We start from the raw sequence: 26,142 nt of genomic DNA, 5'->3' as shown, positions 1-26,142 counted from the left end.
GTTGACCAAACATTCAAGAAATGCTCTTGTCTGCTGCTCAGCTGTGTTGCTGCACACCTGCTGTGCTGTGTGCAGCTCTCCTCTGAACTCAACTTTCTTTGTTTGCATTATTTCAGTTGCAGGAGAGAATAAAGGGAAGAAAAGCACAGCTTATGGGATAATTGAGAGAAGTTATGAAATGTGTAGCAAACCGGAAACTATGAAAAAGGACAAGTACATAAAGGTAATGTAGCTACAGTTTTTTTCATGTATTGTAGGTGGTACTAAAGATATCAGTTGGGCAAAGATTCATGTAAATAAGACATTGTAAGCTAATTTAATGTTTAAGACTTTTTTGAGAAATTGCAAACAAGTGAAATTAACTATGAAACATCATGAAAGCAGATGTTTTTTTTTTGTTTGTTTTTGTTTTTTGAGGGAATTTGTACACTTTCACTGTTGCTGACGAGGTACTATCTTTTTCTCTGCACAGCACAACTACAGTGATAATTTAGCCCAACACACAAATTTAGACACCCAGCGTAAACCTTCTTTTGATGTTAAACTACTGTCAGGATCAATTATAGGACATGCAGTAGAAAAATTAGTAATGATAAGGTGTGAACAGTTATTTTTGCATCTAACCTTGCATATGCAGTATTTGAGTTTCCCCTTCAGATGCAATATTTATGGGAGCAGAGTTTTTAAGTAAATTATGATTTACTAAGGTTTGCGATAAGCAGTTTACTGCTATTTGCACCATTTTAATAAAAAAAAAAAGCATTTGTTAAGCCACCTGTGTTAGATCACACATGCCTGATTATAATCGGTTGTTTGTGTAAATTTGCCCTGATCACTACATTGGTCATAATAGTTGAGTCCCAAAATAGATAAATAGCCATGGATAAGATGCAGTAGGCATTTTTGAGAAAGTACTTTGTGTTGTTTCTATGATTTTTAGGTGCTGAATCCATTTCTGCCGTATAACAAGTTGTAAACATCTCTGTTTTGGCATAAACAATAAAAGCAAAATGGCTGCCAAAAAAACATTCATTTATTGCAGTTTAAACATTTTTAAAGCATTTAAACATTTTTAAAGCATTTATTATGTTTTAATGCATTTATTGCAGTTTATTTATTTATTTATTATTTTATGCATTTATTGCAGTTTACATTAAACATTCGAACTAAACTGTGCATTCTTAGAATATTTAAACATGTAAACAATGAAAAAACAACATTAACATGAAAGGGACTGTTTTTAATGTTTAAATGGCTGCTGAAACTCTGAAATTTCAACAAAATCAAGCAACAATAGTGTGATCACAGATATTCCAAATGTTATTCGTTCATACAAGTATCATTGGACTTTTTGCATTTGCAGGATGCAGTGCACGGATTAGGCTTGCAGCCGCATCGGGCTGTCTTGCACCCAGTGGTGCAGGCACAGGTGATTAACTCCTCACAGTCAGTAAGGTAGTAAGGGAATTCCCTCTGTCTTCCATCCCATGGTTTCAGGGGGTGGCAGAACTGACTGCTGCAAGTGGGCCTGCCGCCAGACCAAAGTCTGGAAGTGAGAGCGCTTAATGCACTCAAAAAAAATTATGTGTTGGCTTTTTCCACACAACAGGTTCCACACAACTGGGTTTCGTTAAACAAACATAATTTGTTCATGTATCTTCAATGTCATGGAAGTCATTTTAAATCATCCAATTAAACTCTGAGCTGAGTGTTAAATGAACACTGAAGCAGTGTTAAAGTTAATGAGACAATTAAGTGAATAAATCAGTGATGATTGAGCATTATTGAAGACACCTGATGATAACAAGCAGAATCACTGAAGGAGAATTTAAAGTCACAGGGCTGCAACGATTAGTCGACATTGTCGACAACAAAAAATTGTCGACAAATATCTTTGTTGTCGAATAGTCGTTTGATCTCACGTGACCTAATGTAAGGGTGTGCAATATCACGATTTGACTGCTACGCCGCTTTGGCGCTAGAGTATAATGCAGCCCTTTACAAATGCAAGTGCGGTAAAAGAAAAAACAGCGCGAATTATGACGGAGTGCGAAACGAATCCAAATTAGCAAGGTTTGGCAAAGTTTTACAAAACTTAAAAACCAACAATGCTGTCGTGTGCAATACATGCAAGGCAGAACTTGCTTTTCATGGGAGCACCACATGCATGTTGAAGCACTTAAAGAGGAAACATCCCGGCAAAAGAGAAGCCGGTGAGAACTGAGTGTTCTCGAGCTGCAGCTAACTAATTGTAGTGGTAACGTATCTCTATTAGATCATGCAATACTATTAATAGTAATAATATCATCAATAATAATATAATTACAGTAATGTGATGATTTATTTTGCATAGAATGAAGCTTGATTGAGCTTAGGAGTCAGGGCTGTTTTTATTATTGTAACACTTCGGTATTATAGTCTTATCACTCGCCTGTATTTTGTTCCATAATCATGAAGACTTACAAAAGGAGATATTAGAGATGTTCTCATTCACCTTTTAATTTACAGAATGAAAAAGAAAAAGTAACTGCCATGATATTATTCCTGTCAGCTCAATTATCATGCAAAAAAAAAATATTGTAATTCTATAATATTAATGGTTTGCAGATTAATATTTTACCCTTTTTGTGTCTTGAAGTAATGACCATTTTTTTTCTGTTTCAGTTCTATGAAAAGCAGTGGGCTTATTAAACAATGCTTAGAGAGCATTTGTGTGTGATTTGAGTTAAACTTATAGAGAATGACCTGTTTAGTTGGCTCTAAGTTCATAAAACCACTATTTCAAAAGCTGAACTGATTTTCTTTTTTTATATTATAACTCAATTAACTCAATTATTACATTATTAACTCAATATTTTAACTAATTGAAAAAGCTGAATAATCAGTCCAAACTTAATGATTTGCTGGCAAAATAATCGACGATTAGTCGATTAATCGTTCTAATAATCGTTAGATTAATCGATTATCAAAATAATCGGTTGTTGCAGCTAGGGCTGCTCGATTTGGGCCAAAATGATAATCACGATTATTTTGATCAAAATTGAGATCACTATTAATTATCACAATTATTTTTTTATTTTAACCAAAACAAATGTTATTGTCACATAGGCTAATTATAACTGCTTTCACATCCATATTGTGCTACATTCCTGCTAATGTACAACTATGTGCATTAAAATAAAACAGGCTCTCATTCCCCAAAATTCAGTGCATCTCTTTAAAGAATAAATAAAAATAAAGAAAACAATAAATAAAATGTAGCAAAACTTCAACAGGGCACTATTTTACATTGTGTAAATATAGTTTAGGAAGCAAAATATAAACTTGCATTGTACCTGCATAATGGATGTGAATAAAATGCGCAAAATATAAAATCAATAAAAAAACAAATATTCCATAACGTAATGTAACCAAATGAGAACATGTCAAGGCAGAACTTTGCATGGAAGTTCAATTAATGGATGAAATTCAGAGTCATTGTCATTTGACACTTAAGTAATGTAAAATGTGTCTGTGATTAGTTGTGAAATCTTACTGCATAGATTTAATCTATTTAATCCTCCATATGAAAGTTTGTGGTCGAATTATTTCTATTTATTAAACAATAGTTCAAAACAAGATGTTTGTATTAGCCTATTGATTATTGGAGTCCATTAATCAAACTTTCATGCCTCTTATATAGTAATTCTATATTACTATGTAGTATGTATGGACCAATTTACTAATGCTCACACTCGGTCTCTCACGCGCACTGTCACTCAGACACAACCGGTATCTCTCGCGTGCTGTCGCTCCGTGTCGTTCGCACGCAGACACACTTGAGGTGTTTCTCAATGTCAAGGAAGGATCCTCGGAAGCCAGCTTGGACACTCATCTCTCTTGTTCTCTGTAGCTCGCGCGCAGACACACTCGGTCTCTCTTGCGCACTGGAGCTCTTGGAGGCACGTGATCAGACAGTGGTTTACGGAGCGTTAGATTGGCTTTGCAAAAAAAAACAACAACTTTGATATACTGAGCGTTCTGTGAATGGAATGACACATTTTAAATATCGCGCGATCATGCAAATTTGATCGTGGGAAGCCAAAATCGTGATCGTGATTAAAATTCGATTAATCGTGCAGCACTCACCATTATGGAGATGAGTGTTTGTTTTAGTTGCGCTCTTTACCCCTACATTATTAACTTTAGATTATGTTTGGCTATACGTGAGATATAACAGCCAGATGATCACATAGAAAAGGTGATCTGATGATGTTGGATGTGTTTTAACATAATCATTATATGTTAAAACACAACATTTCGACACTTGGTCAGGTGGAACTGGGGATTAAACCACCAACCTTCCAGTTTGTAGACAATAGTGATCGACCAATATATCGGCCAGCCGATATATCGGGCCGATATTTGAGGTTTTTACGTGTATCGAATCGGCCGATACACCGCTGCGCATTCGCCGATAGTTTTTTTTTCCTGCCGTTATTTATAGACAGGCGGCCACGGGCAGCTCTGTGCTGCTGGAGATGCTGCAGTTCACGTGCCCCGCCCTGTGCTTGCAACCAAGCAAGTTTGTGGGTCCAAATGGAAAACGCGAATGCCTCATCTATAAAACTTAACTGCTTGCCATTGTATTAGGGAGCTGCAAATAGCTAAGGTGTAGGCTATCCGTTCAGTAGGGGTGGGCGATATGACCAAAATTGTGTTTCACGATATGACTAATTTTATTTCACGGTAACGATATATTTCAAGATATAGTTATTTATATAGTTATCCTCAAAAAAAAAAAAAAAAAAAGACAAAAAGGGCTTTGTATAATAAATAAACCCAAATACTTTAGAAATGAAAAGTACGTCACCTTCCTTGTTTTATTTTTATTTTATTTGGTAAACTATTTTTATATCAAAATATAGTAAACAAAAAACACTTTTAGATGAACTTCCCACAACAGATTGATATACAACTCATAGGTGCATTTCAACTTTAAATCATTTTTCAATCTCATGCATTGCTTTACTTCATCAATCAGTTTATAATATAATTACAATATATATAATATTTTTTACCACATGTGCTTATTATACTGTGTTTTTAACGGAGAAGGGTATTCCTGCACAACCGGAGACTGCACACACTGTTGTTTTAACGAGCTTGTTTTGCTCTTTTTGTTATATCTGGCAACCCGTCAGTTCGGAAGTGACAAGAAGGAGAGCAGCAATATGAAAACCAAACCGCAGCTACTGTTAGTGTTGACTAAGTAGTTTAAATTATACACACCTTATAACAGTGCGTCGAACACCGCGCGCTCCCTTCTCAGTGCATGTGCACGCGCACGTCTTTTACATCAACAAAATGCGATCGATTAATTTGAGAGTGAAGTTGTAATCACGGATCTAATCAAAGGAAAATTTTATCAACTGGTTCAGTAGGCAATTGTTTGGAGTTAAAAAATATATAACTCGCGCTGCATATTTAGTAATTTTGCCTCAGAAATAGGTTTATTTTAACAAGCAGGATGTTCATTCATGCTGAATGCGATTTTCATGTTTAAAACGTAACTATACATAAGAGAAGGAAAGATGCGGATAACTATACATTATTTAAGGTTATTTCTCGTAATGATATTGATATAGCCTATGAAATGTTGTTATCAAGTAACTTCATGCTTTCCCCGTTGCGAACGTGCACTCCTCTAAACTGTAGCCTGTGTGCTGCTGCTCTGCTCAAGTTGACGGCTGCCTTTCCCCCCGAACATATCACGTTAACAACAATCCTTTAGAAAATGTAATTCCTTTGTGGATCCTCTTGATCTGCTTTCTCCATGTTTCTTTGACAAATCTCAGCATCAGTCTCACGCGCGCTGCATGGGAGTTAACCACGCCCCCTTATTTGCATTTCGCGGGATACACGGAATAAAAAAATCTGTTACGACTGACGTTTTCTATCGCGGTAACGATATATATCGCCATATCGCCCAGCCCTACCGTTCAGTATGCATTAGGACTGTATATGAATATTCTACATTCGAATATCTATTTATTTTGAAGGTGAAAATTAATATTTGAATATGGAAAAACACACCCACGGTTGCAGACTAATAACGTTACCACAGCTGCTCAGCTCGCTCGGAGCGCTCACTGTCGGTTATATACTGTGAAACTTCAATCACTGAATGAAGCCTACTATATTTGGGACAAGAGTCGCGACTTGCACAAAACTCTTGATCAGCACTCAACATTTGTTTGCTGTTCATTAAACCGACGCGCAGAGACCGTGAGGGCGAGAGAGAGTGCCTGAGCAAGTCCGGGCGAGAGAGTGAGCTCTGCAGTCTTGGCCATTAGTTGATTTACTTGCTTTTTAATACGTTGTCAAATATGTTTAAACTCAAATAAACAATCTAATACTAGTAGTTATGTCTCTTTGTATTAATGTGTCCTGTTATTGACGTAATGCACGTCAATAACAAAACGCGCAGCGGGATGTTCGAATATGTTTTTTAGAGGGAATATGCAAACGCCATTTGAGCAATTTTGACAGCCCTAGTATGCATACGGGTGCTGTAACGAACACTGGTCATAGGATTAAGTAATGCCAACGTTGTTCTGTGCTTTTTGTGGGAGATTTATTTAGCGCCCACCTGGCTGAGGTTTGGACGCGTGTGGTGTGTCTCCCTCGCCATCGCAGTGATATTAGAGACTAGACATGCTCATTTTATTTTATGTAGAAAAATTGAAACCATGCAGTTCATAGTTCGTTTCTTTTAAAATGAAGTACAGTGTGCACAAGTACTCTGTGCACTTTATTATGCTGGTTGCTACTGTGTGCAATAGTGTAATTATTTAATTTATGCTTAAATATTTATTTTCAGCACTAAACTTTTTTTGTTCTACTTTGTTTTTAATATTTGTTAAATTGTTTATCTACTTGTTCTTGTTCTACCTCACATGTTTTTACTATTTTTAAATATTAATTTTTAAAGTTAGTTAAATGTTACTTTTATTAAATTGAGACCTGTAACATTTGTTAACATTATGTTATTTTTAAGATGTAAATTGAGGGAGCAAAATGTATCGGCTCAAGAAAATCGGCAGCCCGTATCGGTCATCGGCTAAGGCTGATGGGAAAAAAATCGGTTTTGGTATCGGCACTAAAAAATCCATATCTGTCGATCCCTAGTAGACAACCTACATGAGCCACTGCCACTGTTAAGTTTACCTTTTGGATTATAGCATTTAGCCATTTCAAAGGAATCCAAATGATCAAATCAATGAAAAAGAAACTTCTAAAAAACAAATTAGTTTGTGTAGGCACACACAGACATCAAGAATCAGCCTGTGAATCTCAACAGTGGAGACTATTTTAAAGCATGTTGCTGTGCATTCTGGGTGTCACCAATCAAAACTTATTTATGGCTCCCATCATGAATTGCTGCATGAAAAAAATAATGAGCTTATGTTCAGAGGTGATCTGTTTGTCACCATTGCTGAGATCCATACGCTAAATATTGATGTCTGTGTGTGCATGCATACAAATACTTTTTGTTTTTAAGGTTTTTTTTTTTTATTGTTTGGATAAGCTAAAAAATGGAATGCTCTACAATAGCAGTGCTGCTGTAATCCATAAGTTAAAATTAACTCTGTAAAATTGCTTCTGTATGAGTTCAGTGATTCGGGTCAAACGACTGTGATATAATGATAATGTTAATACACAACCAAGATCCACAGATCACGTTTTCTAGTTGATTATCTGGCTGTTATAGCTCAGATACAGCAGCCAGACAAAATCTAAAGTTAATAATGTGGGGGTCAAGAGCCCAACTAAAACAAGCACTCATCTCCATAATGGTGACTTTAAATTTCGTTTTTTTCCTTCAGTCATTCTGCTTGTTAACAACAGAATCCTCCACAGGGCCTGCAGAGTGATTTTGTGGGCTCAAATTCTTTTGTTGCAAGACTTTCCTGCCATAACATTTCAATTCCGATATAAATGTTTAGATTATGTAAATTAGCACATATTTTAATAGATAATGACTCATTTGCATATGTAAACATGCCATTTCAGAAAACTTGTAATACAAAACATGTTTGATCGTGGGAAGCCAAAATATAACTGAAAAACTGGAAAAGTTTTATTACTTATTATTACTGAGCGTTGTCTTGAGATGCGAAGAGGCCGACTTCTGGTGTACCAAAATTGTCCCACAACAGCAGAACTGTCTGAGGGTGGAAAGACCATTCACCCGGGGGAACGTTGTCCCTGGACAGCTCGTCTGGACCCACATTGATGGCCTGGCACATGCGCCGCTCTCAACGAGAGTAGGTTGCGCTGAACACATACAAGCAGGCGTTCTGCCAGTGCATGAAGGTTCCGTGATCTCAGACCGCCCTGGCGATTTATGTAGGAAACCACCGACATGTCCGTGCGGACAAGGACAAGGTAGCCCTTTAGAGGGGTAAGAAAGAACTGCAAGGCGTTCTCATCCGCCTTCATCTCTAGACAGTTTATGTGCAAGCTCTTTTCTTGGCTTGACCACAGGCCAAAAGTCGGTCTGCCCTTGTAGAGGGCGCCCCGGCCCGAATTGGAGGCGTCTGTCGAAACCACTTTCAGTTTCGAGATTAACCCCAGGTTTACACCTTTCTGATACCAGTCGACCGCCTCACAGGGCTCCAGAGCTGTGATACAGTTCTGAGTTACCTTGAGACATAAACAACCGGATTCCTGTACTCGAATTTCTAAGTGAACTATCCCTTTATGTTGTGAATGGACTGTGTTTGGCATGCTTTTTGTGATAAAAAAATTGCATACTTCACCTCCAATTGTCATGGTAAGGACAACATTATTGTTTTCTAGTCTTGGAACCTACTTTATTGGACTCCTTGACCACAACAATGCACACGTTGATACCAAATTTGTCATTATAACTATAACAGAAGCAAAGATATGGGCCTCTCAAGTATGATTGGTGACCATTTAAAAAAAATGTGCTTATATAAGATAGGGCTGTCGCGGTTATGGAATTTCCCTTGTGGTAATGTTGAGTGGCTCAATAGCGCGATATGCGGTATTACCGCCATTTATTTATTTATTTATTTAATTTATATGTTTTTGTTGCTATATAAAAAAAGTTTACGATGTGGACAAAAACGAGGACATTTTCAGTAACCAATGTAACCGAAACTAAACAGCGTCTATAGTATATGCGCATTGAAAGACTTTCACTCAGCGCGCATATTGTTATGACAACGGACTTTGAGCGAGTCGTTCATTCAACGAACACGTTTAAAAAAGCTGACTCATTAAAAGAGATGTAAAGAAACAAGATGTTAATTATTTTTAACTTTGAGGTTCAACTTTTCAAGGCTCAGCTTAGCAGCAATGCGTCGCATGGGCAACGCTGAAGCTGATGCTTCGCTTATTAGAGACCCATATAGCATTGATTCAATGCGTGACTAGCGCTGCTGCTGACGCACATTTATGGGAAAATACCCGTGAAGAGAACGTTAAAATGATGATGCGACAAATATTTTGCTTCCCTTTGACACGACAAGCTTTTCACGACTTCAAAAACAGACGCAGGTAATTGCACACACTCTGCCTATCTCTCTCATTCACTGTCTGTGTGAAGCCTGTAGGCTACACATCACCATGATAAACAGTCTTGTTATCATTATGAACTTGTTTAACATTCAATAGACATGCATTAAGTTCAAAACAAGAAGGGTATAGCCTTATAAAAAAAATAAAAAAACGTGAATATCGCGGTTGCTGCGGTTACGTGCAATCCTCTGCGGTTGACTTGTCAGAAGCGCGGTAATGCAATATGGTTACCGCGACAGCCCTAATATAAGAAACAAAATGTGATCTCACTTGTGTATTAGGATAAATTTATTTCTATGGCCATAAGGTACTTTCATACCAAAGGGGACCTTTGCATCATGACTTGAAGTCAAAAGTCGCTTAACCTTTCTACTAATAACAACTTTTCCTCAAAAATGCCTACAGGGTTACACAATCTTGGAGATTTGGACCTGACTATAATGGAAATTATCAGGGCTGCGTTTCCCAAAAGCATCGTAAGCCTAATTTGATTGTATTTACCTTTGGTTGCAATGGCCAACTTAGGCTAATGATGCTTTTGGGGAACGCAGCTCTGGCTGTGTCTGTGTATCTTCAATGTGTACATTGTCAGTAAATCACCCTCACTCCCATCTGCGCTTTTATGGGATTACGGTCTTGCGCTAATTTACCATGTTTAGTAAATCTGGCCCTTGGTGTACAAAAGTAAACAAAAAGGCACTTAAAATCAAATATTGAGATGAATTTTTAAGCCAGTACTTCATAGCATAAAACTCGTGGTTGGAACAGTCTGTTTATACACATTATCATGCAAGCTAACTATTATATAATGAAATTGAACAAAACTATACAAGGATGCGTCCGCAAGAGAATCGATTAATGCCTTTATTTTGCCGCTTGTCTATTTTCAGCATCTGCTCCGACATGTGCGTGCAACCTACTGCTAAGCTGCGGGTGGCGCTAACCTCGTTATTTTTGTAATTCACACGCGTTATACGCTTCACGTTCACGGGGTTCACACACACATTGTTGAGTCTGACTTTAAAGAACAATGGAACAGTCACAGCGTGCTGAAACTGAGACCCCATTTACTCCTGGTATTAAAATGAGATCTCTATCCAGATAAGTTATCCGGATAATAAAAAAAAAAAAGTTAATGCAAGGTGTAAATAGGCTACGTTGTGATCGGATCTGCCTGACCACATCTGGAGGTAGTCTGGCTCGCATTGTCTTCGGATCTTTACTAGGTGTAAACGCAATCTAGTTGTTGAAACCACTTACAGTAGGTAGACAACCAGAATGTGGTTTTTACCGCCGCAGTTTTGCCACGGCGGTAGAAGTTGAGGTGTATTTGCTGCCTTTGGTCGCTAAGAGGCGCTACAATCACAGACTTTGAAAAGTTTCAGTTTTTTGTGTAATCTTCAGCTGCGCCGCGGCTCTTTCAGAGCGATTGAAAGATGGTAGCAGATTAATTCAATTGAAACGTAGTTAAATTAATTAATTAATCACAATACTGAAATTAAATTGAAAAAATAATGACACCTTAAAACATTGCAGTCGAAACATATTAGGCTACATCAATGAGGCTTTACAATCGTATAAGACAACAATGCATTAGCAGTCTAACAATAGCTGTGTGGTTAATGCATCATCCTCAACCTCATAGACCTCCGAACGACACGAGATCGAACCTCGTTACATGCTGTTGGCCGACAGCTTTTATGTTTTACGTTCTTGAAGCTTGATTACGGATTACAAACCCGTGAGTACGGATTGCGAAAGCGTGGGCACAGTTTATGAATTTGTGGGTACAGATTGCAAAAACTGAGGGCTCGGTTTACAAATCTGAGAGCACGGATTAGGAACTCTTGGGTACGGTTTATTAATCCGTTGTGATAAAGTGCAGTTATGTTTCTAACGTTAGTGTTTTTGGAGCAATTGAATGCCTTCAAACAAAAGCTACAGAGGAATCGTCAAGAAAAGTAAAGGCCCGTTTTAAAGTTTTACAAAAAATAAACCATGTTCAATTTGTAGCCTGTAGCCTATATTGTTCTTGAATTGTTTGAAGAAAAAACGACATACTAAAAACGCCAGCCTAATCTCAGGAGCTGCTTTGGTTACGCTCATGGCGTTTAAAAAAAACACGGCGCTCCCATTGAAAACAATTTAAATACATATACGCCAGGCGTGTGGAAAAACACTTTGGTGGACACACGGCATTTCAAGTGGGGGAGGGCGCATATTTGCATTTGAATGTTGTGTTACATTTTAAAACATTTAACGTGTGACGCACACACACACACAACTGCACATGCACACACACAGGGCTTACATTCTGTTTGACTGTGTTATTGTTGCAAACATGCTGCTCTAAGCTCTAGTAAACTAGTGTTTTCTGTCGGTGTCAGCAGCAAAGATAAAGTTGATGATGCTGACTCGCCTTCGCAGTGAACGCGAATTAGCCTACTTACACAGAGTTGCCAATTAATTTTTGTTTTTAATTGTTTTGTTTAAAAGTAGACATTTAAAGCTTTCTAGTTCTCAGGTCTGTGAGGCAAGCATCACGGTGTTTCGGTTCATATAAGACGAGCTCCAGTTCACACGCGCGCCTCTGTGTCCTGATTATATTGTCTGATATTTACTTCTAATGTGTTAATCCAGTCAATTTGTTGATGAAACATTTATTAAAATGAAGATAGAATTTATCCGAAACGAAATTTACAAGCTTTCTACAAAACAAAACTTAATTGGTAGTCAAAATCATGTCTGACCCACTCCAAAAATTTTCCGATATATTGGATAGCTTTTGATCCTATCTTACTCAGCTCATGCTGTTCACTTTTCGTATAGCCTACTCAACATAGACGAAATAATAAAAATAAGTAAAATAATATTATTAAACATAAATGTGAAACGTTGCCTATGTCTATTTTATGTTTTTTTTTTCTTTTCTTTTTTTCTTTTTTTACTTGTATTTAAGCGTCACGCCGCTCCGCTTTGCTCACATTCTATGTAGCCTATACATGCATGTGTGTGTGTGCATGTGCTGGAGGGGGGCCCATCCCTACTTTTGAATATCGTTATCATTATTGATCATTTTTAATAGTTAGTTTTTTTCATGCATATGTAGAAATTAATTATTAGTATTATTTAATACAGGTTTGACACTTTATGGTTTATGGTAGTTTATTTATATAGCACAATTAAATGCAATTTACATTGTCCAATGTGCTTTACAATATTAATAAATATCGTAAAAGACTGACAGCAAAACAACAAAAGTACAGGTGTACATTTAAATAGACTACTGCAAGGTAAGTGCTTCACCAGTTTAAAAAAATGAGATACAGTGTAATAATGTTTTATCATGTGTTAAATGCCTTGTCCAATAAGAGTGTTTTTAGCTTGGATTTAAAGACAGAAAGCGAAGAGGCCATTCTAATAGAAGTGGGCAAGTCATTCCATAGTCTGGGGCCAACTACAGAAAAGGCATGGTCCCCCCTGGACTTTAGTTTTGACTTAGGGATAGATAGGAGTCTCTGATTTGATGACCGTAGTGATCTGGACGGACGATGCTCAGTCAATAGAGCAGGCAGATATGGTGGAGCCAGACTATTTATAGATTTATACACAAAAATTAAAAGTTTATACTCCACTCTATAACGCACTGGCAACCAGTGTAGGGATTGTAAAATTGGAGTGATATGATTCCGTTTTTTTGCACCCGTCAGAAGTCTAGCTGCCGCATTTTGTACTAATTGAAGACGAGACATTGCTGAGTGGCTAGTCCCAACATAAAGAGAGTTGCAGTAATCTAGTCTAGAAAAAATAAAAGCATGTATTACTTTTTCGAAATTTTTAAAAGAGAGGAATGTTTTTACTTTTGATAGTAATCTTAACTGAAAGAAGCAAGATTTCACTACTGAATTTATTTGCCTCTCAAATTTCAAGGATTCATCAAATACCACACCCAAATTTCTCACCCATGGCCTCACATAAGACGACAAACCATCAAAAAGAACTTTAGGTGTGGTGGAATAGTCTGAGGGTCTAATTAAAATCATTTCTGTTTTGCTCTCATTAAAATGCAGAAAATTTGAGGACAACCAAACAGGCCATAAGAGTTTCCAGACTATCTGATGAGCGTTTGAAAGGCAGATAAATTTGAGTGTCATCTGCATAGAAATGGAATGACAACCCGTGTTTTCTGATAATAGAACCTAATGGAAGCATGTATAAAGAAAAAAGAATGGGGGCCAAAATAGACCCTTGAGGAACCCCGCATGATAGCACAGCCTTACTGGAGGAAGATTCTCCAATCTTCACTGAGAAGCTTCTGTTAGTAAAATAGGATCTAAACCAGTCTAATGCACTGCCAGTAATGCCTGCACACTGTTCCAGTCGGGCAATAAGTACAGAGTGATCTGTTGTATCAAATGCAGCCGTTAAATCTAAAAGGACAAGAGCCATATAATCGCCAGAGTCACAGGTTATGAGTACATCATTAAAAACCTTCAGCAATGTAGTCTCTGTCGAATGATGTTTTCTAAACCCAGATTGGAGAGTTTGAAAAGCATATTATCAGTGAGGAAGCTTCGTAGTTGTTGCAGGACTATTTTCTCTAGTATTTTAGACAGAAATGAAAGATTGGAGATCGGTCTAAAGTTGGCCAGCACTGTGGGGTCCAAGTTCTGTTTAAGTAAAGGGTAAACTGATGCATGTTTTAGCGGTTCAGGTATGATATCAGTTTCTAAACAGCGATTTAGCATGACCAGAAGAAGAGAACGGACATCCTCAAATACTTGTTTAAGGAAAAAGGGAGGAATAACATCATCAGAGGAGCCTGAAGGCCTAAGGTTCTCTACTATTTCTTGAAGCTGAGTGCCAGTAATAGGATTAAATCGACTAAAAACAGCAGAACAGCTATGGTACAGTAGATTAAGGGGTCAGGAGGAGATGGAGTAATTCCTACTTTTAGATCATTTATCTTACTAATAAAAAACATTATTTATAAAAAACACAAACGTCGGTGTATGAATGAGTGTGTGAATGGGTGAATGTGAGGCAAATGTAAAGCGCTTTGGTGGCCATTAGGTCTATGAAAGCGCTATATAAATGCAGTCCATTTACCATTAAAAAGTCCTCACACATGGATGAGGACACATCAACAAGAGAGTAAACCGAAGGGTTGATAGTAGCGTTGATCATTTTTACTAAATCTTTACTAAAAATGACTCTGAATGTAGGTTATAACTTTACATAACATTACTATCATTACTTTTTTCAGGTTGTGTTTCTAAATTTAATTTATATTAATCTATAGCATGAGCCCCTGATTATATGTTGCATGTTCTCTTGGTTTTTTTTTTTCTTTTTACAAAAATGGATGGATTTATATAGCGTTTTGAAAAAAAAAAAACTTTTAATTTATCATTAACAATATTGTTGTTTGATTTAATAATCATTGTTCAACATGTTCAGACTGAACCAATAAAACGTTTAATTTGAATATTCACAAAATGTGTGGGTCTTGGTAAAAAATTTAGTTTTCCTGAAAACTATTGAAATGGATTTATAGCGTTTTGGAAAAGAACTCCTCATATTTTTTTATGTATTTTTTTACGGAACTGCTTTTGAAATTACGATTGATATTATTATAGATGTAAAGAAGTCATTCTGTTGGATACTATTTTGTTCCTTCCTTAGTGTAAAATGGAAATATAATTTTTTTTTATAAATAAAAGCAAAAAAAAAACAATTAAATGGTGTAACAGTTTTAGAACTAGACAAAGAACTTTCTGCATAAATACCTAAACATAAAATTTAACTACAGTTCTCTTACGAGAGGTTCTCTCGTATTGCGTAAGCTAGCTTACGCTACGGGAAAGATTCATCTTTGCTGAGAAGTTGAAGCCAAAAAATTATTCCATAATTTTGTAATCATTGTCAACGCAGTCTCTTCTGAGGCAGACCATGAGCGGGCTAGCTAGCGGCTCATTGGTTCGCTCAGAGAGAATGCACGAACCTACGGGAGAGCGGCGCTGAGTCCGCGGCCAATGAGCGGACGGCGCTCGCTCACTGCGTCACAGCCCGCCAAAAGGGGCGTGGCTACAGTGTATAAAGGTAGCTCTCCCAGGCTAGTTCGTCGATTCTTCATCATTCAGCGAGCTACACGCATCCGCTGTCCTGGGAAGAAGCCGCCGTCGTCGAGAAGGCACCTTCTAGCGAGCTCCGGAGCTCCATCTATGACCGAGTCAGGGTTTTACGGCCGTTATTTTCTGGTTCCCAAGAAAGACGGCGGCCTCAGGCCGATCTTAGATCTCAGGGCTTTGAACAAAGCACTCATGAAGAGACCGTTCAAAATGCTCACAGTCAAGAAACTCCTCGCGCACGTCCGCCAGGGGGACTGGTTCATCTCTCTAGACCTGAAAGACGCCTATTTTCAGATCCAGATAAACCCTCAACACAGGCCATTCCTACGTTTCGCCTTCGAGGGTCAAGTTTACCAATATGCCGTTCTCCCGTTCGGCCTATCCTTAGCACCCCGTACGTTCACGAAGTGCATGGATACAGCGCTCGCTCCCCTGCGAAGTCAGGGGCTGCGCATTCTGAATTATCTGGGCGACTGGCTGATTCTAGCAGATTCCCAGACGGAGCTTCTGTCGCACCGCGCAGTTCTCCTCAACCATCTGGAAGCGCTGGGACTCTCTGTCAACTGGACAAAGAGCTCTCTCCAGCCCAGTCAAACTATTTCATTCCTTGGAATAGATTTGAACTCTGTCACAATGACGGCTCGCTTATCCACACAGCGCGCGCGCCGTGTTCAGCGCCTAGCCGCCTCATTTCAGATGGGTACCCACACATCCCTGAAATCTTTTCAGAGGATGCTGGGTTATATGGCTTCAGCCTCCGCTGTGCTACAGCTGGGACTTCTGCACATGCGCCCCCTTCCCACCGCGAGTGGATGACGGGCCGCCAGATGATCAAGATTACTCAGACATGTATCACTGCACTGCAGCCATGGTCAGTATTTGAGTGGTTTCAGAGGGGCGTTACCATGGGTACTTTTTCTCGCCGGAAAGTCATCTCGACAGACGCATCCAACTCGGGTTGGGGTGCGGTTTGCGAGGGCTCACCGGCCGCCGGCCAGTGGTCGAGCCACGAGAGTTCCCTACACATAAACTGTCTGGAAATGATCGCGGTCGAGAACGCGCTGCTGTTTTTCCTCCCGCGCATACATGGTCACCACGTCCTGATTCGCTCCGACAATATAGCCGTGGTATCATACATCAACCGTCAGGGCGGCGTCAGATCCAAGAATCTCTTTCATCTGACACGCCGCATCCTATTGTGGTCCCAGAGTCACCTGCTCTCGCTCAGAGCGACGCACGTACCGGGCCATCTGAACGACGGTCCAGACATGCTGTCCAGGAACCTGGTCTCCCCCGGAGAATAGTCCCTGCACACTCAAACAGTCCAAACGCTGTGGCCCCGCGCTGGGAGAATCAGCTTGGTTCCCGGAGCTTACGCGGCTGTCACAGACAGCCCCGTGGCCCATTCCAATCAGAGCAGATCTCCTCACTCAAGCCCGCGGCTCGATCTGGCATCCCCATCCACAGCGCTGGGCGCTTCATGCATGGGTGACCAACGACTACGCGTCGAATTGCCAGAAGGGGTTCTGAACACGATCAAACACGCCAGAGCGGATTCTACCAGAAAGCTCTATGCTGCAAAATGGTCTGTGTTCTCCAAATGGTGCACCGACAAAAATTTGGACCCACGGACGTGCGAGGTTTCGTCTTTGCTTGTGTTCCTTCAGGAGATGCTGGATAAGGGCAGGTCCCCATCCACTCTTAAGGTTTACGTGGCAAGCGTCGCGGCCAAAGACGAGCTAATCATCCGCTTCCTCAGCGGAGCCAGAAGGATGAACCCCCCCTCGCCCCCCTACGGTGCCGGTCTGGGATCTTTCTATAGTTCTAGAAGCTCTGAAAGCCCCACCGTTTGAACCACTCGAGTCCGTGGAGCTAAAATACCTCTCGCTAAAAACCGTTCTTCTGACGGCACTCGCCTCAGTAAAACGAGTGGGGGACATTCACGCGCTGTCTTCGAGCCCCGCGTGCCTTGAGTTTGGACCGAATGACTCCATAGTCATTCTGAAACCTAGACACGGTTATGTTCCGAAAGCGATTGGTACCCCTTTCAGGGCGCAAGTGATCTCTCTATCGGCGCTGCCTGCATCCGATAGCGAACGTGACGCTTAGGGATGTCCCGATCCGATCCACGGCATCGGTATCGCGCCGATACCGGCCCAGAACGCTAGATCGGAGATCGGAGGGGAGAAAAAAATATGAGCGATATCCAGTTTAGCGGCGCAGCCTGTCACGTGATGATTGTTGTGTTTAAGCACACGCGCGCAGAGAATCACTCTCGCTTTTGCGCACGGATTCTAATGTAATCGGATGATTCCACCCACAAAAGCTGCATTTCAGTCTTTTCAGAAATTCATTGGCTATCAGAAAATAGCGTCATTTCATTCTCTATTGCAACTGGATAGATAAACTGTCACTCAAAGAGAGGTAGATACCGATCTTCACCAGGCACGCTCGTTGGCTGTTGGAGTTTAGAAGACACCCCTAACACTCGCCGATTGGCTAAAATGACCTGTCAATCAATAGTTCATGGGTCAGCGGCCATTTTGACATTCTTTTTTCTCCAATGTTTACGTTTCAACTGAAGTTAGACGGATCAATAGTGTTGTGCTACGTTCACACCGGACGCGAATCGCGCGTCAAATTCGCGCCTGACGCGTCTAGTTTGACGCTTGACCACTAGTGTTAATTCGCGTGTCAAGAGCGAAACTGGCGCGCGTAAAGTTTAAAGCGAAATTTACGCGCGTCAGAATCAAAATCCGTTGGCGGTCATTGTTTTTATGTCGACCGAGCATTCATCAAGAGAGTTACCGCTCTGTATTTACTCTGGATAGCAGAACAGCGGCGTGGGGATCATCGTCGCCGTATATTTGTGTCCACCGGACCCTTCGGAGCCGAACCGTTTGGCGAGTTTCACCATTTGCTCGCTCCAGGAGCTGCGCTGGATGACGGCCGCTGTCAGCGGTACTTCCGCCTGTCACGCGCCCAGTTTGATGACCTGTTGTCCCGCATCTGAGCGAGGATCACCCTCGCCCGGCCCCTCATCCATCTAATCTAGCTGTCATTTATTTTTGTTTTGATGATAAATAGAGCCAGCCTTCAAAAGTTATTAACCTGTCCTGTGATTTTTTTTTTTCCTCTCTCTCATGTCCAGACACGAATTTATGCACATATGTTGATTGTCTTTTAAAGACAATATTCATTCCATATCTAGAAATAGTATTATGTTGTAAAGACTTTACAACATAATACTATTTCTGGATATGGAATGAATAACATTCAATACAAAATGAACATGTCTCCATATAGAAATAATGTTTTAAGTGATGAAACATTTGCTTTGTTGTGCATAATCCCACCATGCATTTAGTCATATTAACAAAATAATTTATTGAAGCATCCAGACACTTCACCACGTGAGCAAGCAGCTAGCCTCCTGATTGGTTAACGCGGCGCGAATTCACGCCAAAGTTCAGATTTTTCAACTCGGGCGGCAGACGCGAATTCGCGTCAAACGCGTGAATGCACAACGCTCAATTCGCGCCATTCGCGCCAACTTGACGCGCGAATGAGGCGTATTCGCGTCTTCCGCGCCGCGCTCCACGCCTCATTCGCGCCGCAGGAATTTTTCTTGCATTGACTTAACATTGAAATCATTCGCGCCTGACGCCCTATTCGCGTCCGGTGTGAACGTAGCATTAGTGCGTCGAAGTTGTGATAGCGCTGTCGGCTAACGCGAAATGCTACTATTTACATTCCATGGATGTTTATTCATATATACAATTGTTTTGGACTAAAAACTTCTTCAAATTGGATTGTATGGACGCTTTACAGTGAAACCAAACCATTTTTGTTGGAATGTGGACTAACAGATGGCTAATTGGTGAGTTTCTTCCAGTTTGTGTTGGTTTGTTTTGGCTGTTGGTGGTCTGACAAAGAGACAGATTGTGCCCGCTGTGTTGATTGTATCTTAAAATGGTTTACGTCGTTCGAATCACGAGTTTCTCAGCTTTCCAAAGATATGTATTATGTTTACTTTTGTGTTTGTTTTGTTTTGTCTTTCACAAAGTTAAACCTATAAACCACCCTGTGGGCCGTATACGGCACGTCGGACCACGAAAAAAAAAATATCGGACTAATATCGGTATCGGCAAAAGCCAAAGGTGCGGCATCGGTATCGGTATCGGAAGTGAAAAAGTGGTATCGGGACATCCCTAGTGACGCTGATCGCCTCTGCCCGGTTCGGGCGCTCAGAGTGTACACTACACGCGTTGCCGCGTTCAGACGCTCAGAGCAGCTGTTTGTGTCGTTCGGTGGCAGCACCAAGGGATTAGCCGCCTCGAAACAGACTCTATCTAGGTGGATAGTAGACGCGATTGCCTCTGCTTATGCCGCTAAAGACCTGCCTTGCCCTCTGGGCATCAAGGCTCATTCCACCAGAGGCATGGCCTCATCGTGGGCATGGTCCTGCGGAATTTCCATTCACGACATTTGTGTGGCTGCGGGATGGGCCTCCCCCTCCACTTTTGTCAGATTTTTTAACTTGGAAGTTCCAGCCTTACAGGCTAAAATTCTGGCGGTCTAGTACTTTACAGCTCTCCTATAGAAAGCCGCACTATCGGGAGTTCCATCACAACCGGCTCACCCCTTGTGTTCCCCTATGTGCTTATGCATTATACGTTCACGGCCCGCTACGCCGGCCGCCTTAGGGCATTTTGCACTAGATGATAACGGCCGCTATGCTGGCCGCCTTATTATCTTCATCCACTTAAAGATTCCCCCGGTGTTTCCCCCCTGGGATGCTTAGTGGTTACTTAGCGCGCACGGCGTTGACCAGGTGTTCCCGTAGCGTAAGCTAGCTTACGCAATACGAGAGAACCTCTCGTAAGAGAACGAATCGGTTACCTAACGTAACCTCGGTTCTCTCTAGTTGAGGGAACGAGTATTGCGTTCCCGGCCGTGCTTGCGCCACCAGCGTTTCGCTTCATGCTGACAGAATCGACGAACTAGCCTGGGAGAGCTACCTTTATACACTGTAGCCACGCCCCTTTTGGCGGGCTGTGACGCAGTGAGCGAGCGCCGTCCGCTCATTGGCCGCGGACTCAGCGCCGCTCTCCCATAGGTTCGTGCATTCTCTCTGAGCGAACCAATGAGCCGCTAGCTAGCCCGCTCATGGTCTGCCTCAGAAGAGACTGCGTTGACAATGATTACAAAATTATGGAATAATTTTTTGGCTTCAACTTCTCAGCAAAGATGAATCTTTCCCGTAGCGTAAGCTAGCTTACGCAATACTCGTTCCCTCATCTAGAGAGAACCGAGGTTACGTTAGGTAACCGATTCGTTATCCATGTTAAATCGGGCTTCGAACCCATGTTATTATCATGTTCTAACCGTAAGTTCTACCACTCGGCCATGTGTTCACTTACGGAGAAATGCCCAAACATATGTTTCTGCAGTGAGTATTCGCTCAAATGAGCAGGAAAACGTTTTGTCGTTAACCTATTGTGAGTGTAAGCCTACTTAACATGAAAACGTACACCTTTTACAGTTTAAAAGATGATTTTATTTTAGCTGTTATGAGAAAAATAAATTCAAGTGAGCACCGCCGCGTTTGTCGAACACAATTAATGCCAGAATAAAACCTGATTTTAGAATAGGCCAACACTGTGCGTGGTGTGTCAAAAAATACTCAATTATAAGCTTCAGTATTTCAATATTTCATTCAAAACCACCTCAAAACAATTCGTGACATTTTAAAAAGCCGTGAATCAATGTATTAAGGCCACTGAAACTGACATCTCTCAATACAGGAGCAGAAGCGCTGGTTCAGATTTTATTATTTGTTGTTTAAACATGCGTGTTGCATATTTAAAAATAAATAAATATTGATCGAGTAAATATTGATTACTGTGGAGGGGGATGTTTTTTTTTTTAATTCTACATGGAACCCCATTAAGTTTTATTTTCTATATTTTTTGCATAACTGCTTTTGAAGATGTAAATTCAGTCAATCTGTTGGAAGAGATTTGTTCCTTAGTCTAAAATAGAAATGCATTGTCATTTTATTTTATAAATATAAGCAAAAAACTAAATGGTGTAACAGAGTTTTAGAACAAATCTTTCTGCATTAATAGCCTAAATATAAAATACAACTACAGTAATCCATGTTTCATCAAGCTTCGAACCCATGTCTTTGTAATGGTAGAACCGTAGGCCTATGTTCTACCATTCAGCCATGTGTTCGCTTTAATGAGCAAGAAAAAGGTTTTTCTTTATGCATATTGTGAATGTAGGCCTGCGCTACTTTAGGCTACATGGAAAAGGAGACCTCTTACAGTTTTAAAATATAATTTTATTATAGCTGTGATGAGAAAAATAAATTCAAGTGAGCACCGCCGCATTTCTTGAACAATGTTAATTAAGGCCACTGAAACTGAAACGTGCGCTGCTTGTTATGTCTCAAAACAGGCGCAGAAGCGCTGGTTTAGATTATATTAGGCTATTAGTTGTTTAAACGTGCGTGTTGGATATTTAAAATATATATATATATATGTACACATATTTGATATTGTCTATTTAGATGAATTATCGCATTGATTACTGTGGATGGGGAAATGCCCCACCGGCAAATCACAACTTGCTTAGCTTGGTTATGTTTTTTTTTTTTTTTTTTTTCTTCGAACACACTTCGAACACACTCTTCGAACACATATCGCTGGATTGAGTTATCTGAGATAACTGCGTGTTCTCGCGTTGGTTTAAAAGGGGACATGCATCGAAAGCAGAACCAGTGATCAGCAACGCTGCTATTGGCTGTTCAGCATGGCCAAAGAACACGCCCAGTTTTTCTCCCAAGCAGAGCAAGCGCTTTTAATGCAAGGTTATGCCGAATTTCAGTCTTTAATTAAAACGCCAGGGAAGACCTCAAAGTGTGCAAAAGCCAGGAGAGAGTGCTGGCAAAAGTAGAAGACAAATTAAATGCATTTGTGGTGGCCATGTTAGATGTTTTAATAACTTATTATTATTATTTTATATTTTTATATTCATAATTACTTTGTTCATTGTAATGTCGAGTCACCACACTATAATAATGGACTTGGTGAAAGTGAAGTACAAAAATATTCTACTTAATGGTAATTTTACTAGACCTTATAGGCCTACCAGCTCTTCCAGACCCACATCAGGGACCAGTAGCAGCAACACCATCACTGGGAAATGAGATTTAAATTATCTTTGTACACTGTGAAATAATTTTGCATTAAATGAAGTAGACCTATAATCCGAATTGGCTGGTTTAGTCATTTCAACTGTTAAATCTTGAGTAATGATAAATTGCTTTGTCTTGTGAAAGTAAAAACTGATAAACTTATGTTAATGTAAAAATATTTTGCCATGAGTTATCAATCACATTGCACTGGAGCGTGAAGAAAACTTCTCAGATGATTGTCCTTTGGAGGAAGTACTTTAATTTAATTGATGGCTTTAATTGATTTATACTTGTGCCTATGCCTATTATTTCTGACAGGAGTCCACATGTACAGAAAGGCCTACAGAAGAGTCTGCACACAGCAGTGATGGGGTAGCCACTAGCCAGTGTAGAAACAATGTTTCCTTTTTATTTGTTGCGAGGCATGTGTGACACAAACGACACAGGGTTAAATTCGTTCCCTTTATGAGTCTTCAACAGAAAATAGAATATTTTGAAAAAACAAAAATCAGGGGGAGAAATAGAACTTGACTAAGAAAAAATTGCACCAGAAATAGAGTTGCTTCAAAATAAACTTCAGAGTAAAATACACTATTTCACACAGACTACTATTGCTGACCTTAATATCTCTTTTAAAAATATGACTGAATAACTGGCTTTTCTTTACAAAGAGAACTATTTTTTTTAAATGTTTCTGATGTTGGCAATGTTGTGTAATATGGCACATGTCACAGGCCCTGTCAGGTGCAACCCTCAGGCTTTTCAGACCCTGAAATCTTCCCTTTAGTTGGCCAAAGGTCATTTCATCATGTGCCCTTGTCCTAGAGCTGCATTGTAACTGGTTTGGGTCAGGGAATGGGGTCATAAAACACCTGTCTCCATGCAGGATCCTGTTGTTATCACCTGTATAAAGGAAAAATGCAGTTCTCAGCATAAGTGTATGTAATACCGTGAGTTTGATATTTATCATTTTCCTAACCACGTTCAAATAATGTACATAAATGTGAATCTCTGAAAGTTCTTGAGTCATGCACAGATCCTGGCCATTTTGCTTTCGCACTGATTTGTGATATGGAACATGGTCACACACCATCTAAGAGATTTTACTCTGTCAACTGCCTTTTAAAAATATTGATATAATATTATAAGCTGGAATATTAAAATAAAATGTAATAGTAACTTGGCTGCACATTTACATTCTGAGCCCCCTTTCTCCTCACAAAATCCCTTCATTGAGGCCTTGATGGGAACGTGTGTGCAGTCTACAGTGTATGGCACCAATCACGTAAGTTAAGCCTGAGGGACTGTAAGTCATAATCGGCACGGTCATCATGATTGCATTATCTTCATTAAAAATTATAATATACCCTAAGTTGGCAAAAAAAAAAAAAAAAAACTAAGAGCGCTAGGTAAACTTTGCGAATGGCACGATAGAAACCTTCTCCGCATCTCCAATAGTGTAAAGGAAGCCATTCGCAAAGAATTTTAGGGCGATGCAAACATTTTTGTTGAATGAACACGTTGAAGCCCGGCATCGAATCGAACATTAATGTGCATTTCCAACAAAATAAAGTATAAACGACACCCTCACGACGATCGTTTCACGAGAAGAAAAAATAATCTCAGAAATTAGGCTACACTATCGCGCTGCGCTAAAGGACTTCCCGTATCAGCCGCGATTTAATCCTGTTTACATGAAATAAGCCTGCTCGCGAGCAGGTTCAAGCTGACGGACCTGTTGCTATGACATCAAGTCCAGGATGAGCGTCGAAGAACCAAACAATCCAAGATCATGGCAAATCAAGAACGAGCCCCAGTTGTTTCAGAAGGAAATATGCCAAAAACTGGCCAGTAGGAACACGGCAGATGCCGTTTACTTAACCTTTCACAAAGTCATCATAAAAACATTAATTGTACAATTAAAAACATTAAAAGTACACTACACTACCTGCTGTAGCGGAGCGGGCATGTAATTTTTTTTTTATTATTATACATCAAAAAGAACGTATAATAATTAATCATGTATTATTATATTTTTTTAAATATATTGATATGAAAAAATTCACACTAATTTTTTGCTGGTAATAAAATTAAGTCATAAAACACTAATTTTATCATAAACTTTTTGTCAAATAATGTGGTGCACAATGAGCTTTACTGTTAAAATTAAAACAAATTAAAAAAAAATTCATAATTTATTCGTATTAGTGTTAATGTATTATTACATCTGGACATTTCGTATTTCTACTGTAACAGTTATATATTTCTGTCAAGTTAAACCGAACTTTTATTTTGACGGGTTGCCGTGAAGCCCTTTGGAGTTTCTGTGTGTTTGTCATGATGATAGTTTCACAAATGAAGCGGTTTTGACACGAAGTGACTTTCAGAGTGGATCTAGAGCCTGGAGAGGAAGTTCAATCATTTCTGTCTTTATCCACAAGTTTCCGAGGGGCGCTCCTGTAAAAAATAAAGTGGGTGAAACTTCCGGTGAGGTGGCGGAAGTAGCATTCCAATGGTATTTTGTGTGTTAGTTAGCGAAGAGGCTAGCTGTTTTTCGGAGAATTATTTTACTATTTAAAGACGCAAATCTTTATGAGAGATGGTGTTACGGAGTTCATGGACAACATGTGCTGTTCGCGGTTGTATGTATAACCGGACTAAACTAGTTCAGTGGCTTAAACGTGATTGTTTTGAACATAAGCTGAAAACGAAATCAGAGTGATCCTGCCAGAGCCCGTCTCTGATCCTGCCAACAACTGTAGTTTCCATCACCTCCCAAAAGACGACGAATCTTCCTGTGTACATTTGTTTAAATTCTTAATATTCTATAAACTCTATCAGCATGTGATTGGCTGTTCGCTACTGATGTTACAGCTAAACTCAGGATCAAAGCCTGAGTTGACAGAATACCAAATGTGCCAGTTAATGTATTCAAGCAGCACATTCATTTATAATTTTGAATAAACTCCAAAGCACAATGACTAAGTGTGTATTTTTTATTTTAATTGTTTGTCAGCTCGCACAACTGTCTGTCACCATACCTTGATGACTATTGATTATTAATAATGTTATTATAATACTCCCAACCAACTACTAAAGGTACTGTTATTTCACCCTTTTGAATTTCGTTGAGGTTGTATTCCCACATCGTTAGCTAGTTTGGATCGCTATAACTTGAATGACTGTCAACTGTTCAACTGTCAAATCGCGTTTTGT

General features: G+C 39.7%; 1 protein-coding gene across 5 annotated transcripts in view; it reads left to right on the top strand.

Moving 5' to 3' along the window:
• The window catches only part of mcph1 (microcephalin 1), a 227,642-nt gene that overhangs the window by 54,724 nt on the left and 146,776 nt on the right, over positions 1 to 26,142 (top strand). For 3 of the 5 annotated variants that reach the window (XM_089117254.1, XM_039652220.2, XM_089117257.1), the window contains exons 10-11: positions 117 to 223; positions 1,364 to 1,429. In XM_089117254.1, the coding sequence (XP_088973380.1) occupies positions 117 to 223; positions 1,364 to 1,429 (173 nt within the window). The remainder of the gene's footprint in view (positions 1 to 116; positions 224 to 1,363; positions 1,430 to 26,142) is intronic. The other 2 variants (XM_089117256.1, XM_089117255.1) reach the window with 1 other exon arrangement.

The sequence above is a fragment of the Pimephales promelas genome, chromosome 11 (genome assembly GCF_988280905.1).
Source record: "Pimephales promelas chromosome 11, fPimPro1.hap1.1, whole genome shotgun sequence".
NCBI classification, from domain to species: domain Eukaryota; kingdom Metazoa; phylum Chordata; class Actinopteri; order Cypriniformes; family Leuciscidae; genus Pimephales; species Pimephales promelas.
This window is presented reverse-complemented; position numbering and strand designations above follow the sequence as displayed.